Genomic DNA, 15,486 nt, shown 5'->3' with positions numbered 1-15,486 from the left:
CAATCCCCAGCACGAGAGAGAGAGAGAGAGAGAGAGAGAGAGAGAGAGAGAGAGAGAGAGAGAGAGAGAGAATATATGACTTAGGATCAGTCTTGCAAGCCAGGTTTCCGTGGGTACCCCAAGCCCACCGGCTTAGATGTGGCCTCTTCCAATATTTTGCCTTCCTGCTCCTTGGTCTACCTCTGTAAAATGGATACCATGATAGAGCTCATCTGATATGATTCTCGGGAAGACTAATGGAAGTTAAAGTGCTTTAGCATGGTGTCTGATACATAGGACTTGCGTATTGGATGCTCTGAATGGTTGATATGTCCCTGCTTACTCGCCACCTTCAGGAACGGCCCTCAGAACATATACAACCTGTATGAGCAAGTCAGCTACAACTGTTTCATCGCCGCGGGCCTCTACCTCCTCCTCGGAGGCTTCTCCTTCTGCCAAGTTCGTCTCAACAAGCGCAAGGAATACATGGTGCGCTAGAGCGCAGTCCGACTCTCCCTCCCCATTCCCCTCCTCTATTTAAAGACTCCTCAGACCGTCTGTCCCACTCATCTGGCGTCCTTTGGGACTGTTTCCCTGGCGAGATGTCATCCCTGGCCCTGCAAAACTGCTGCCCAACCCCTGGAGGGGACCGGGGGTGACCGCGCCCTGTTCTGAACTACAATAAAAAGAAGCGGTTCTCCTAAGCTTGGTGTCTGTGCTTTCGGGGAGGGGGCGGGCCTGGGCTTGAAGGACTCAGACCGGCCTCAACGAGGAGTCCGAACCCTCCGACGGAAGTGGAATGAAGCAAGCCGGAAGTGGAGCGACGTCTTCCACCTCGTCTTCCTCCGCGCAGCGAGGCAACTTGAGTGACTGGGGTGAGGTCAGGTCTCAGCCAATCAGCTGCAAGAAGGGCGGGACTTCCTGCGCGGGAGCCAGAGCGGCCGGCTGCCGGGCTCTCCGTGGTTTCCAGCTCGCGTGGTGGCGGCGGCGGAGCGTCTCCGTGAGGAGGTGCGCGGGGCCATGACGTCAGCGTCCACCAAGGTTCGACCTCCCTCGCGGACTGCGCTCCCTGGCGGCCACGGGAGGGTGGGCCCCCTGCCTGGCTCCCGGCTAGTGCGCGCTGGGCGGGGGGCGGGCGGATCCGAGGCTGGGGTGGGACGGCGCGCTGCCGGCCCCCCGTAATGCTGCTCCGCCCCCAGGTTGGAGAGATCTTCTCGGCGGCCGGCGCCGCCTTTACGAAGCTCGGGGAGTTAACGATGCAGCTGCATCCAGTATCGGACTCTTCCCCTGCCGGGTACGTGATACCAGCCTAGGACCTGGACGCCGAGAGCAGACGCTTGGACTCAGTCACAGACACGACCCTCTCTAGAGCAGGGAGATATATTAATTCCTGTGCCTGGCCCAGCGCAGTGTAGGTGGTGTTGTTGAATTAATGAATGACAGGTAAAGATACCACCGAGTCCACAGCCCTCCGCTGCAAACCGACATACTGTCTGCCACCTGTCCCAAGCTTTGTGGACTCCCTCAAATTGCTGCTACACATCTGTCAAGGGTTCTGTTTGTAAGGCCCCTACTTGTTGCATTGGTTTCCGTGGGTTGTTTATGGAAGCTGTTACATGATGAAGAGATGTTTTCAAGTGGCCCTGGATGCAATTTCATGTGGCTAGCAGTTTGTCCCCAGGGCTTTTTATTTTTTTTAAGGAGGTCCTTTTTATGAATCTTTGAAAGGTGCCCCTAGAGACTAGGGGGAAGAGGCTGCTGGCTGTGGACGGAATAGCCAGTGGGCTGGTTCCACACATTCCTCTTCCATTTTTGCTATCACCCTTCTCCCCTTCCGACAGTGCCAAGTGGACGGAGACGGAGATAGAGATGCTGAGGGCTGCTGTGAAGCGATTTGGGGACGATCTTAATCACATCAGCTGTGTCATCAAGGAACGGACAGTGTGAGGGAGGGTGGCTGGCCGAGAACGGGGAGGGTGGGCAACTTTCTTCCTCTTTACCCATTGTTCTTTCTCAGAACTCCCAGCTCAGCATCTTTCCTACTTCGTTCCTAGTTTTGTTAGCATTTCCTTGAAGACTGAAAGACCTTAATTGTGGCAGTTGGTCGGATGCAGTGGTCACTAGGACCTACAGAGAATTTTATTTTTATGGTACCCAGATACTCAGTGGGTGTGTTTGATGAGAGTTCCCTGGCTGTTTATATAAATTCTTTGAGACTAGCATGTCCAGGGATGCATTCTGAACTAATTAGTTGGTCAGGTTCTACGACAAGGTCTCAGTCTACCTTTATGTCACCACAACATACCTGGTGGTTCTACAAATCCATCCATCTCTCCCAGAGGGTCATGAAAAGGGCCTTTCTGGCCACTTGGTTCAGGGACCCCAGTCATCCTAATCCATTAGCCCTAAGTGGATGCAAAGGTTCTGAAGGTGTGTATGGGAAGAGGACACGTATTACACATGAATTAGGGCCTTGACCTGGATATTTACAAAGGAACTCTTAGAATTTCTTCAGATTGGCCCATTATTCCCTCCCCTTCCCCCTTCCCTCAGCTTCTCTGATGACACCCTAATCTCTCTCTCATCTTCAGGGCTCAGATAAAGACCACTGTGAAGCGAAAGGTGTATGAAGACTCCGGCGTCCCCCTTCCAGCTGAGTCACCCAAGAAAGGACCCAAGAAAATGACATCCAGTGTCCTCTCACCTCCAAACGCCCCTCCACCCAGCAGCTCCAGTGTCCCTGAAGCTGGGGCTCCTCCCATAAAGAAACAGAAGCCTGGTGAGGGCTGTGGAGTTGCTGCCTAGGGTAGGGGCTAAAGGTCCTATCTGAGATTCAGTAAGAGACGTGGGCCTGGGTCAAAGGAGGAGAGACCTCTCTTCTGTACTCTGGTGATTCCAAAGCGGGTAGAGGGTTGTGTAGAGCATGAAGCTTTGGCAAACTGGGAGGAGGGAAAGAAAGCAGTCAGGGAAACCTAGAACCTAGCCTATGCCCCCTCCCAGATGTGACACTCAGTGCTCTGAACGACTCCGACGCCAACAGTGACCTGGTGGATGTCGAAGGGCTAGGAGAAACTCCTCCAGCCAAGAAACTCAACTTTGACAAGGGTAGGAGTCCTCCTCCTCCCACTCTGGCTGGGGTGGGGAAAGTACTTACCTGGATGGTAGGGGAGGGTCCCAGCAGAAGCCCCTTTCTGGTGCAGGGGCCTCAGAAGGAAGATTCAGTGCAGGGAATTGGGTCAGTTAGTAATAGGACGTTTGAGGAGGTAAGGGTTTTCTTGGAAAACTCTGTGCTTGCTCCATCTCTGTCCATTTTCCTTCCTGTTCCAGACAGCCTGACCCTGGACTCTGGCCTTCTCTCCACCTCTGCTGATGCTCCTCTGCTGTCCTGCTGAGCCTGCCACCTCTGACCCTCACTGTTCACCCTGGACCTGTGGATCACCTGGGACTCTAAGCAAGGACTGCATGAGAGAGGGTCAGAGAGCTGCCAGAGCTGTCCACCTTGTTCCTGATAACCATGTGCCCTCACCCTTTGACTTCTGTCTGATGGACGTTTTTATACAGAAAATTATAATTAAAAAAAAAATCTCTCTGCATGGTGCTGCCAGCTGCTGTTCCCTCTCCTCTCCTTCGCCCTCGGGGGCGCGGCCCCTTCTCAGTAGCTCGCACCACCCTGCCTGGAGCAGCACAGCCAATATTGGCAGACTTACTTCCCCATGCCAATATTTCTGTGCTGCTAGAGCCAGAAGAGTTGGGTGTGGGCAACAAAGACTCTACTTTGCTCTGTGGGCCCAGAACTCATTCCCAGGGTTCCTGACAACTAGTATCAGCCTACCTGGGGATTTTAGAGGGGCTCTTTCCAGTGTCTCCTGTCCCACCTTGCAAGAACTTTATCACAGTACCCTAGATTGTGTGTGTGATTCTGTGTGTGTGTGTGTGTGTGTTTTGCTTCTCCAAGGTGGCCTCCCAAGGCCAGGCCTCAGCGGTGCCTCCCATACCCTCGCTCTAACACCACAGTGTGGTTTGGACGTGGCCACAATGCCGTACAAACCACAGTGTGCTGCTGGGGCGGGAGCAGGACTGGGGTGTGTCGAGAGGAAGACAGACAGCACCATGAAGACCCCCACCAAGAGTGAGATGGAGGTGTGAATGGCAAACATGGTCCCCCAAAACACTGGGAAAAAAATCAGGAACCAGTAAAAGTAGTTTAGCAGGCAACAGGGGGATAGGGCCCTGGAAGATGAGTTCAATGTGATAAGTTTGGAACATTCTTTACCTCTGTAGGAATTCAGCTCTGGGGCTCCTTAGGAGAGTGGCAGAGGAAATAGGGGATGACTGGGGAAGACCCAACAAACTGCCTCCCGACAAAGGCAGGGACCTAAGGCTTCCTGTGTCCATCCCTCCCTCCCTAGGTCAGAACCCAAGAGAAATGCTAGAAGAGACGGGCCAAGGACAGCAGGGTTGGGAGTTGGCAGTCCAGAGGTGGTGGGGCTGGAACACGGTTGAGAGAGGGGGGCCGGAAGTCGCCCTGGGCCCTGGGCCTGCCACAAGATGGAGGCCAAAGGCAGGAAATGGAGGCCAGGGAGAGAGGGGAGCAGCAGAGCCCAGGAAGAGCCTCATCTGGACCAGAGGGCAGAGTATTCAACCCCAAGAGCTGCTTCCATTCCCCATGGTCCCCCAAGACCCACGCCCCACCCACACAGCAACACTCATTAGCCCATTTACCAGGCCCAGGCAGGCAGGCCCACCCCTGAGAGCCACGTTTAAGCAAAGACAAACATGCCTTTCCCCACCCCCAACACTAGGCCTTCCCTTAGCCCTTTCCTCCTGTCCAAGACTTGATTTTAAAAAGAACCTCCCAGAAGGCAAAAGTTTCTTCTGGAAATTTCAAAACAAAACAAAACTGTAAAACCCAGATATTAACCTCCCGAATCTCATCCCACCTTTTAGCTCCACCAAGCTTCCGACACACCCCCCAAAACTCTCAGCAATCAAAAGATCTAAGATGGTGTGTGTAAGCTATCTTTTTAGGCCCCCCTAGTATGCCAGACCCTCTCCAAGACTACCAAGTCTCCTATATCAAGCCCTGCCAAGGCCTCCTGCTCCTTGCGCCCTCCAGGGCCTCCAGAAACAACTGCTGCCCCCAGCTCCCATCCCAGGAAAGCTTTTGTGGGGGGTAAGAAAAAAAAAATCAAACACTATCTTAATGTCTGGGGATATTGGGGGGTTCTCGAGTCTCAAGCTTTGGTTACAATATGAGGTGCTATATCTTAGGGGTACAAGAGGAAGCTTCTCTGGTCATCCCCCCAATTCCAAGAGTTACAAGGCGCAACCCCACCCCACCACGCACCTCCAAACCTCCCCCCCAACCGCCACGTCTCTCCTGAAAACAGGGGACACTTTCCTCCCCACTTACCTCAGCTACTCTCCCCTGAGATCCTGGTCCCCTATTTTGAAAGGAGCAAATTTGGGGGTGCATCCCTCACATTTGGGGTGCAGGAGAAAAGAGACGCCCCAGTCGCATCGCTGGCCTCCTTCCTCTCAGCTGGCTCAAGGACTGGGGAGTGCCCTGGAGAGGGGGACCCCCAAAAGAGAGCTCTGGAGGGGTTCCTCCACTCCCAGTCAGAACTGGGGACACCCCCCCAAAACCCGTCCCAGCCCATCCGTCTCCAACTCGGCGGGAGAGGCAGCTGCATTGCCCCAGTCAGATTCCCCCAACACTACATTCCTCACCCCATCTAGAGAGGTCCCGGGGCCCCCAAAAAATCCCCAAAAAATCTAGGATGTTGGGAAGACGGTCCTGAACTAGCCACCCAAATTTGGGGTCCTTAGATACCCCCGTTTTTTCAGGAAAATTCTGTCTTTCTCCTGCCTCCCGCCAGCCCTGCTCTGTCCCGATGCCAATTTTGGAAGTCACTCCCTCCTTCCTCCTCCCCGTTTCTCCAGGCCCCCCCGCTTGGGGGCTAGGGTCCAGGACACCTGGCTTCCAGACCGGGGGACACTCTTTAGAGGGCTAGGGGCCAAGAGGTCAAGCTCATTGCCCCTGTCTCAAGGAAGCAGGAAAGCCCGATCCTCCCCTCCCCTCCCCTCCCCCCTGGCTGGTCTCGGTGGTGGTTTAGGAAAGCCTGGAGGACTGGAATCTGCCATTGCTATTGCACAGGCAGTTTTTTTTTTCCTTGAGTTGGGGGGGTGGGCGGTGGGAGGGAGAGAGGGGAGGAGAGCCGAAGAGAACAGGGACCTAGGCGGGAATATCTGGCCTGGCTTACCCTCTAGCCCCTGCTGCCGTTGGGAACCCCTCCCCCTTCAGTTCACCCTCATTCCAAATCCTCTGTCTGCTTTCTCTTTGGGGCTCTTATCCTAAAAAATCAGGGTACAAGATTCACCCCCTTGTAGACCACCACAGCCCCTCCTTGCCAGTTTCAGCAGCACTGTGTTAGTCAGAAAGCACCCACTTTAACAAGAGACACCCCATCTCCTCCAAACGGATTTTTTCTTCCATAAGAAATCGGGGTTCAGAGTATGAAACCACTTTTCCCCCCTCTCAGCTCAAAAAGGCCAAATACTAATAAATCTATGATGGAACATACTGCTTTTTCCAGGCTTTGCCCTTCAAATTCTGGCCTTATTTGGGGGTTCACTAATTTTTTTTAACAATCTGGGTCGAGAGGGGACTCTCAGCCAAAGATAACCTAAATCAGAAGTGTGCTCTAGAACAGGTGAACCTCCGAATCGATTTCAATTTATGATCCGTCTCTCAGCTTCACCAAATGTGGCCAGTGACAAGACACCCAGAAATTGGACACCCCCAAACTATCCTTCTACCCTGGGGGGGGGGAGCTTCTCACAGTTCCTCCTCTGGAGGAGTTTCACACCTAAACATGTACACAGGAATATCCTACCCTCAAAATTAGTTTCCACAAGGTTCAAATATAAAACTTTGCCCCCATCAAGCCCTCAACTACAGAAAGTCTTCAAATTCGCTCCTAGCTTCCTGCTCTGCCTCCAACTCAATGTAATTGTGCTCTCTAAAAAGCCCCAAAGTGACCTTTATGTCACCAAACAATCTCATCCAAATCTTGAAACCACACGATAGCCCCCAAATCAGTTGAGTACACATGCTCTCTCAGTAGATCAAAGTAGCAGAGATGGACAGTCTCAAATGTGAGCATCAGACCCCTCCCCGCACCCACCCTCTGCCAACTAAGACAACTTTAAAACCAGCCCAGCACTTCCAATTTGCTATCAGCTCTCGAGACTAAAAACAAGCCTTATTGACTATAATAACTTCTATGGCAGATGACACCCCAAAACTCCGAATAGCTAACTCCATCCTGACATCAAAGGGAGCCCTTAATGTTTTCACCTCAAAATTGGAGATGAAAATTGGAGACCAAATAATCTTCACGAAGTAAAGCCACCTCATCATCCAGAGACCCTAGCTATCTCCAATCCCCAGGTGGTCTGTGGTTTTGTTTGCTGTGTGTCTGCTTAAAAAAAAAAAATCAAAACCAGTAAAATAAACAAAATGTACCCCACCCCCAAGAACAGAAGGGAGAGGCCTCAGGCCTACATATGCAGGTCCATTCTTGCTCAACTTCTGTGCTCTTAACCCCATACTCAAAGAGATTCTGCTTCATATCTGGGCTCAGCTCTGCCCCTCTTTTTCAAAGGAACCTTGTACCCCTACCTCAAGCCTCCCCAGACAAAATCTAAGGGTGTGGACCCTGCCTAGCTTCTGGATTGAGTTCTTAGTTACCAGGTTCCCCCTGCCCTTTCTCCTCTGTCCTCTCTGTTTACTCCGACCAACGTTCATATTAATGTTCATTGAAAATTCATGTCGACAGACATCTGGGTAGCAGTGCCTATCAAATTAGAAAATAAAAAACTCAAAGCTCTGTGTTCCCAGGCTCAAGACCCCACCTCATCCTAATCACTATATTCATTCCAAAGTCTTCCATAAGAGTTCTAGCCTGAGTTTCCTGCGTTGACCCTAACTTTTCTGTCTTTTACCTACTGCCTTACTAAGAGACAGAGGTGCAGAAGAAACTATCAGAAAGAAGGCAGCTAAAGGTTTCCTGTAGCCTGGACTGAATGCATCCAGCTAGCTGGTCTGAGCACATCTCCAGCCCGGAGACCTAGGGGCGAAGCGAGGCTGGTGCTCGTCCGCCCTCTCGTGGAAGGATGCAGACATTGCGGAGCTTTGCCTACTTGCCGCGCTGGACCCCGGCGTCCCGCCAAACACTAAGCGTAGCCGACGGGCGGGTGCTCGAAGCCCTAGTGAGCTAGAACTGATGGAGAGCGTCAGGGCTTTAGGCGGGAGTCTGTCTCTCTGGATCCCTATAAGGGTTGAGAAGAGAGTCGAGAGTAAGAAGCCGGACGCCTAGGTCTCCCGAGCGTCTCTCGGTCCCCACCCGGGGTTTTCCCCACCTCCTCGAGGGGAAGCAGCTGCAGGAGCCGTCCGGTCTCAGGACAATGGAAGGAAACGAACTAGAAATCATATCCGCCCTCTCCTTACCCCGCCTGGTCAGAACCCCACCTCCCCTTTTTCTGGACCCTGCCTTTCAATTACGCCTCCTTCTCCCACTATCTGAGACCCCACGGGAACCCACTAATGCCTCCCCAAACCTGATATCATTTGGACTGTCTATTTTCTTCCTGAATCCAATACATTGGAAAGAGGAGTTTTAGGATATTTCCTTTCTCCCTCAACTGGCTGTTGTCACCTGCCTCCAAAGCCCAACACTCCAGTTCTCGCTGTCCTAGGTCCTCCAACAACACAGAGCTCCCATATTACCACTCTCCGTATCACTAACTTCCTCCCCAATTCTAATATTCTCATCCTCGGGTGCTTATTTAATGAACCAAAGCCATCCACGATACGACTACCCCGAGATTCTGAGATACAGTTTGAGACAGAGACCCCGCCCCGGGCTCACCAGCTGGAGAGCCACAGAGGAAGGAAGGATACGGACTCACGGGTTCACCCCACCTCCACCCCCGCCCCCGCCATCCCGGCCGAATAAAGGAGCAGAGACCGAAAGAGGAGAGAGACCCCGCCCCCCTCGAGAGGAGACGCTGCAGCCCCTGCAGGACAGGGGTAAGAACCAGACCTTGAGGGTATCAGACTTCTGAGTCTCCAATGAGGGCTTGGGGTTAGTTGATGGTAATACGACTTGAATACCAGAAATTGTACCAAAAAGATGGGGAGTATTGGGTCTAGCGATAGGAGTCATGTAGGGGCGTGGGCGACAGATCACATTTGGTCCCCAGGTGAGATCCCAGGTACCTGTGACCCAGGCGCCCGGGAAGCAGAAGAAAGGAAGGTAGTGGATGAGGTAACTATTAGAGTCGAACCAACGGCCCATGGGAGTGCGGGATTCCTTACGCTCGCCCTCCAGGCGGAGGTACGAGAATTTCTAACTTGCTCCAAGATCTCTGCTATCCAGCAAAGGGAAGGAAGCGATCGTTTAGGGCAGGATGAACGAGAGGAATTAAGTGGGGCAAGCGATGCTGGGCCCGCTATCTGATGGCGTTGGCTCTAGAGGTATCCCAGGAAGAAACCTTCAGAGAAGAAGGGAATCTGTTTTAGTAATGCCTGGATCCACTAACTTTTTCGGTGCCTGGTGCAGGCCTGGGTCGCTATGGGTTCCACAGCGGCCCCAGAGGGAGCTGTGGGCTACGTCCGAGAGTTCACCCGCCACTCCTCCGACGTGCTTAGCAATCTGAATGAGCTGCGCCTGCGCGGGATCCTCACTGACGTCACGCTGCTGGTTGGCGGGCAACCCCTAAGAGCGCACAAGGCAGTTCTTATCGCTTGCAGGTTCGAGTGGGTAGGGCTCCCGGGGACTAACTGGGTAAAGAACAGAGTAAGATGGCCGTTGAGAGGTAATCCTAAGCATGAGGAAGCAGGGAATAGTGGTCCACACCTGCAGTCCCAGAACTGGAGAGTCAGAAGTGGGGAGAAGGGTGGAAAGAGAAGCTTGGGAGAGCATACAAAAATAGGAGCAGCAGTGCTAGTGGGGTGGTAAGACCCTCCTTTGGTCTCCCAGCTTCTAACATGACCCATGTCCTCTCTCCAGTGGCTTCTTCTATTCAATTTTCCGGGGCCGAGCGGGAGTCGGAGTGGATGTACTCTCTCTGCCTGGGGGGCCAGAAGCCAGAGGCTTTGCTCCTCTTCTGGACTTCATGTATACTTCAAGGCTTCGCCTTTCTCCAGCCACTGCGCCAGCTGTCCTTGCAGCTGCCACCTATTTGCAGATGGAACACGTCGTCCAGGCATGTCACCGTTTCATCCAGGCCAGGTGAAGGAACCATGGGTTTGTGTTCTCCCTAGCAGAAGTAGTGCCCGGGATAAGGGCAAAGGCAACGATTAGGAAACAGTGTTAATGACCATCGTACTTTTTCTAGTTATGAACCTCTAGGCATCTCCTTGCGACCCATGGAGGCAGAACCCCCAAGACCCCCAACAGTCCCTCCACCGGGCAGTCCCAGGCGCTCAGAAGGACACCCAGACCCACCTACTGAGTCTCGAAGCTGCAGTCAAGGTTCCCCAAGTCCAGCCAGTCCAGACCCCAAGGCCTGCAACTGGAAAAAGTACAAATTTATTGTGCTAAATTCTCAGACCTCACAAGCAGGAAGCCTGGTTGGAGAGAGTTCTGGTCAGCCTCGCCCCCAAGCCAGGCTTCCTAGTGGAGACGAAGCCTGCAGCAGCAGCAGCAGCAGCAGCAGCAGCGAAGAAGGAGCCATGCCTGCTCTCCAGAGCAGGTATAGAATCTATAATTCCCAAGAGTTTTAGAATCTGGCCTACTCTAGAAAGCAGAGCCACCATCTGGGCCAGGTTTCAGAGATACTAACCCACCTTCGGGAGTTGGCCAAAGGCCAGAGTGGGGTGGGACTTAATGATCAGTGTTAGTTCACTTCCATAAGATAGGCTTTGAAGTCTGTATTTTCCAGAAAAGGGGGGGAGCCAATGCCCCACCCCCAATCCCTAACCTTTTCTATGGCTCTTACCATCTGCCAAGACTATCGCTAGCTAATACCACTGCACGATTCAAATGTGGAACTCCAGCAAATAACTCCTACCTCTTCACACCCCGGGCTCAAGAGTCTTCTCTGCCAACTTCTAAGCAGGCTCATCCACCACCAGGTAAGAGGCTTTCTCTTCTGGCTTCTCTCCTGTAGCTGATCCAGGTCGATCTGGACCAAAAGACCTCAGAATAGGCCTACTTCATAGTTCGCAAAGTTGACTGCAATCGGACCCCCCTCTGGGAAACTTTCACCTCATCAGTCAGAATGTCTGAGAGTGAGGACCAATCATAAATATTTTTTAAGCTCTCCATGTACTTCCAAAAAGCAGCACAGTTTGGGAATGTCTGGCCTAGCCCAATCCAGGACTGAACGAACTGCCCAGAGTTTGGCAGGGTCTCTCTGGCAGGCTGTCACCCAGAGTGAGGCAAGACAGGAGAGAAACAGAAACTTCCACCCACTTGTAAGAACCTCCACATACTGTCAGCACTATTGAAATTAGAAGCATGCTAGTCGGGCAGTGGCCTTTAATCCCAGCACTTGGAAGGCAGAGGCAGGTAGATTTCTGAGTTCGAGGCCAGCCTGGTCTACAGAGTGAGTTCCAGGACAGCCAGAGCTACACAAAGAAACCCTGTCTTGAAAAAACAAAAGAAATGAGAAGCATGCTACTAAATCAGACATATCTTACTGACTGATGGCCATGAGCAAGCCAAATGATCCCCAGGAGCCTCCGCAATAATTGACGGGTTAAAAAGGCCAACAGACCCTATTAGTGTACTGTTGTAGATTTATGGGTACCTGGGGAGTCCTCAGTAAATAACTAAGATTGTCACTGTTCCTCATCCTTCTTAGGAAGTGAGTTTTTCAGCTGTCAGAACTGTGAGGCTGTGACTGGGTGCTCATCGGGGCTGGAGCCCTTAGCTCCAGGGGATGAGGACAAGCCCTATAAATGCCAGCTGTGCCGATCCTCCTTCCGTTATAAGGGCAACCTGGCTAGTCACCGCACAGTGCACACAGGTAGGAGGGGGTCTTGGTCTTCGTGCCCACCACTCTCCGTGGGGCGATCTGACTGGCTTCCTACTTGCAGGGGAAAAGCCCTACCGCTGCTCCATCTGCGGAGCACGTTTTAACCGACCTGCTAACCTAAAAACACACAGCCGCATCCATTCTGGAGAGAAGCCATACAAGTGTGAGACCTGCGGCTCGCGTTTTGTTCAGGTAAGGAGAGGGGCTGGAAGGCGAGTAGGAGGAGCAAAGAGGGTTCCGCCCCTCCCCGAGGCGATCTCAAGGCTCTGCCCCTCAGGTGGCACACCTACGCGCACACGTGCTCATCCACACCGGAGAGAAGCCCTATCCGTGTCCCACCTGCGGCACCCGCTTCCGCCATCTACAGACCCTCAAAAGCCACGTTCGCATCCACACCGGGGAGAAGCCATACCACGTGGGTACCCTACACAGCCTAATCACGGAATTATCCCTCATATACGCTGGGGCGAGTCTTGCCAGAGATGCTAGGTTTCTTGGAAATGAGCAACAGCCTAAAGAGTCCTAGTGAATCAGAGGCTTGCACCCGGGAGAGGGATAGGGTTAGTTATGTACCTAGACTAGATGCTGTTGTTCCAAGGTGTTGATGCTTTTGTTAAGTAAGGCAAGGCCCATCTCCCTGGCGCCCCCAGAGGAAATAGAAGGGCCTGATTGCCAAAAGGCTGATTGCTAGCGGAGAGCTGGACAGTTCCCCTTCCTGTCCCTAAAAGGTGGTTGTGGAAGGGTTGGGACCTGACAGACCTGTCCTCCCACAGTGTGACCCCTGCGGCCTGCATTTCCGGCACAAGAGTCAACTGCGGCTGCATCTCCGTCAGAAACACGGGGCTGCTACCAACACTAAAGTGCGCTACCACATCCTCGGGGGACCGTAGCTGAGTCCCCCCATCGAAACTCCATTCGCTCCTTAGGGGCTGTGAAAGCTGTATACTCAGGCTTGATTTCCCTGATGGTCTTGATATGGGGGTGTGCCGGGCCACCCTGGTATCAGAAACTGCTGACTCCTTAATTTCGTACTGGGGGAGAGCAGGGGTGGCAGATCCTGGCTAGATCTGCCTCTGTTTTGCTGGTCAAAACCTCTTCCTCACAATCCAGGTTGGGTAGCTAGGGGCTGGGGACACAAAGGAGAGACACAAGGGACTTGCTCTCTTTAAGGGAGCTTCTCCCTCCATTTCAAATGGTTTATCTGTAAATATAATTTATTGAGGCCTGTGGTTGGTACCAGGGCCTTTATTCTGTTTGCATTTCCAACTTTCCTCTTCCACAGGTGTGATCAAGAAAGACTGGAAACACAGAAGGCAAGGGCACCACTCTGCTGGCAGAGGCACCTAGCACTTCGGTCTCACTCGCCTTTGGCTTGAGTGTCTTAAGTTGTTGTTGTTTTTTTGTTTTGTTTTGTTTTTCTTTTTTAACTTTCTGGAATTGTCCTTTCTTTTCCTCTCTTTGTTTGCTTGGTGGTTTATCCCTCCAGTTCTAGAACTGGAACCTTTAGTTTTCCTGGGCTAAGCCTGAGAACATGTAAGATTGGGTAAGGAATCCTCTGGTATTTTGGATGGTGCAAGTCCTGTAGCAGGCCAGCCATGGAAAGAACCTTCCAGCTCTTGAGGGTGATGAGAACCTTTATTGATGAACCCAAAATGTAGATAATAAATTCCTCCTGAAGGCTGGGAAGGTGGGGGCTGGAGTCCTCCTGCAAGAAGGCCCAGCATCAACAGCCTCATTGATCTATTTGCCTGGGTTCAAATGCACCATATCCACCCATCAGACCAAGCCTGCCTAAGGGTTTGCCCTGAACCCATAATCCTCTCACGGGGCCTGATTTAGTATCTCCATGGGGAAAGACCTGAAGATCCTTACTAGAGATTATGAGACATTTTCTTATCTCTCTGGTTTCTGAGAATGCTATGACCTGGAGAGAATTAATGACATTCCTTGACTGAGTCTGAGGAATTCTTTATTGCATGAGCACCTGGGGTTGAATGTCCCTTGAGACTCAATATGCCCATCTTCTTTGAATATGTTTTGTTTGTTTGTTTTGTGTTGGGACAGCTTCTGGCAAGTGTCCAGATTCCAAAAACTTCATCTTTCATGGGTGCTTGGTAGCTTTCTTACCTTAGAAAATCTTGAGTCTGAGACTCAGACTGCTCATCATTACATTCCTGTCTGGGACTGGTGAATGTACTAGGACTTTACACGGGAAGGAAGGGAGCTGCCTGCTGTGCTGCATTTGTTGTCATTGGGGATTATTGCTGGAATTACATATTTAAAAGCCTTCAAAGCTTCCCTGATGGATTGGCCAAAGCCCCTTCCACTTGAACAAGTTACCAGGTAGTGTTACAAGGTTGGTTGAGGGCTGCAGTTTCTGGTGTAGAACATGTAGATAAAGATGTTAGGGATGGAGTCCCATGGTTAGATGGAGTGTCTAGGACGTTAGTATTTGGGAACTTTGATTTATAGTCCTGCTCCTGTTGCCCTGGGACCTATTTGATTATAGGACTTGGGTAAACGGTAAAACAACTTGAACTTGTAGGGCAGAGACTCCTGAAAATTAAGCCAGTCCTGGTGGCCAGCAGCTGGGGGCAGGCGAGAAAGCCATTCATTTTTCCCGTCCCCATTTAACTCCCCTATCACCTGAATGCAGACTTGAACTGTGTATGTTGGGGGACGGGGGCGCCGACAGAGGGATTGAGAAGGTGATTTGATTTCTGTTTAGAAGACTGGATGGGCACATGGGAAGTGCCGGGGGCGAGATGTTAGACTCTGCAAGTTCAGATCATTGGAATAAAGAAGCCTTTCTTTGTACCATCTGTTGTGTCCGAGGTTTGTGTGTGTGTTGTGGGGTGGGGGGTACCCAGGGACCTGGAAAGAGGTTCTGGAAACTAATAACTCAGATTCTGTGTTCACTGCACTGTTCCATCCCACTAGTCCTCAATGGTCCTTGCTCTCCCTTCCCTGCCCCAGCCTTCCGGCTCATTGTGTAGGAACCAGTGACTTCACGAAGTTTATCCGGAGCCACCTGCATCCTGCCGGTCTGAAGTCACTTCCTGATTGAGGTGGGGAGGCTTCGAGGAGAAAGTAGGAAAGAACCTGGGAAATAGATTTGTGCTAGCTTGGGTTCTTAATGCTTGTGACCAACCCACCTACACTTCCTCATAAACAACCAGCACCAAAGAGGAGGGGTAGGACTTGGGTTCATCAGAACAACAGAGGCAGGCTATAGCAGCCCCAAGGGGAAGGCTGAGTGTCAGTGCCTATGTGTCCACCTCCCGTTTGTAGCATCTTAGAGTCTATCTAACGCCCAGTACATGTGTCTTTCCCCATGGCTGTGTGTCTAGGGTGCACAAGTGTGTTCCAGTCCACGGCCAAAAGTCACTAAGTCTAATGTTCCCTCCCTCTGGACTTTCCTCAGATGTCATAAAGACAAAATCGAGCTCTGAAGCACCC

General features: G+C 52.0%; 3 protein-coding genes and 1 long non-coding RNA gene across 10 annotated transcripts in view; 3 read left to right on the top strand and 1 right to left on the bottom strand.

The window, feature by feature from the left end:
• Window positions 1-683, top strand: part of Rnasek (ribonuclease K) — a 1,901-nt gene extending 1,218 nt beyond the window's left edge. The window contains exon 3 of the mRNA XM_028785953.1: window positions 336-683. Coding sequence (XP_028641786.1) covers window positions 336-477 — 142 coding nt within the window. The 3' untranslated portion in view covers window positions 478-683. The remainder of the gene's footprint in view (window positions 1-335) is intronic.
• A 201-nt stretch (window positions 684-884) lies between these two features.
• Window positions 885-3,583, top strand: CUNH17orf49 (chromosome unknown C17orf49 homolog). 7 transcript variants are annotated; one of them, XM_028785931.1, is made up of 6 exons: window positions 885-1,020; window positions 1,179-1,273; window positions 1,821-1,922; window positions 2,571-2,758; window positions 2,980-3,084; window positions 3,311-3,583. In XM_028785931.1, exons 1-6 carry the CDS (start codon window positions 1,000-1,002, stop codon window positions 3,313-3,315), a joined length of 516 nt encoding a protein of 171 aa, XP_028641764.1. In that variant the 5' UTR covers window positions 885-999; the 3' UTR covers window positions 3,316-3,583. The 7 variants fall into 7 exon arrangements, with proteins under 7 accessions (XP_028641764.1, XP_028641763.1, XP_028641767.1 ...); XM_028785930.1 differs by having other exon boundaries at window positions 3,307-3,583; XM_028785934.1 differs by lacking the exon at window positions 1,821-1,922.
• On the bottom strand, window positions 1,865-5,668 carry LOC114637672. The gene is made up of 3 exons (XR_003713775.1): window positions 5,393-5,668; window positions 3,134-3,437; window positions 1,865-2,056 (listed from the first exon to the last, which is right to left on the bottom strand). It is a non-coding gene; the product is annotated as an uncharacterized LOC114637672 (long non-coding RNA).
• Window positions 5,669-9,047: 3,379 nt separating this feature from the next.
• Bcl6b (BCL6B transcription repressor) lies at window positions 9,048-14,849 on the top strand. The gene is made up of 9 exons (XM_028785943.1): window positions 9,048-9,073; window positions 9,606-9,796; window positions 10,056-10,277; window positions 10,384-10,740; window positions 10,998-11,122; window positions 11,854-12,018; window positions 12,089-12,219; window positions 12,305-12,442; window positions 12,801-14,849. Exons 2-9 carry the CDS (start codon window positions 9,618-9,620, stop codon window positions 12,915-12,917), a joined length of 1,434 nt encoding a protein of 477 aa, XP_028641776.1. The 5' UTR covers window positions 9,048-9,073; window positions 9,606-9,617; the 3' UTR covers window positions 12,918-14,849.
• Window positions 14,850-15,486: the final 637 nt, after the last annotated feature.

This window comes from Grammomys surdaster, unplaced genomic scaffold (genome assembly GCF_004785775.1).
Source record: "Grammomys surdaster isolate TR1022 unplaced genomic scaffold, NIH_TR_1.0 125368, whole genome shotgun sequence".
NCBI lineage: Eukaryota > Metazoa > Chordata > Mammalia > Rodentia > Muridae > Grammomys > Grammomys surdaster.
Note: the sequence above shows the minus strand (reverse complement) of the source record. Positions and strands in the feature narration are given on the sequence as shown.

Coding starts and splice junctions, on each gene's coding strand:
- Bcl6b (XM_028785943.1), top strand. CDS start 9,618: ATGGGTTCCACAGCGGCCCCAGAGGGAGCTGTGGGCTACGTCCGAGAG. Junction 9,797..10,055: donor GCAGTTCTTATCGCTTGCAG/GTTCGAGTGGGT, acceptor TCCTCTCTCCAG/TGGCTTCTTCTATTCAATTT. Junction 11,123..11,853: donor GCAGGCTCATCCACCACCAG/GTAAGAGGCTTT, acceptor CATCCTTCTTAG/GAAGTGAGTTTTTCAGCTGT.
- CUNH17orf49 (XM_028785930.1), top strand. CDS start 1,000: ATGACGTCAGCGTCCACCAAG. Junction 2,759..2,979: donor CATAAAGAAACAGAAGCCTG/GTGAGGGCTGTG, acceptor GCCCCCTCCCAG/ATGTGACACTCAGTGCTCTG. Junction 3,085..3,306: donor GAAACTCAACTTTGACAAGG/GTAGGAGTCCTC, acceptor TTCCTGTTCCAG/ACAGCCTGACCCTGGACTCT.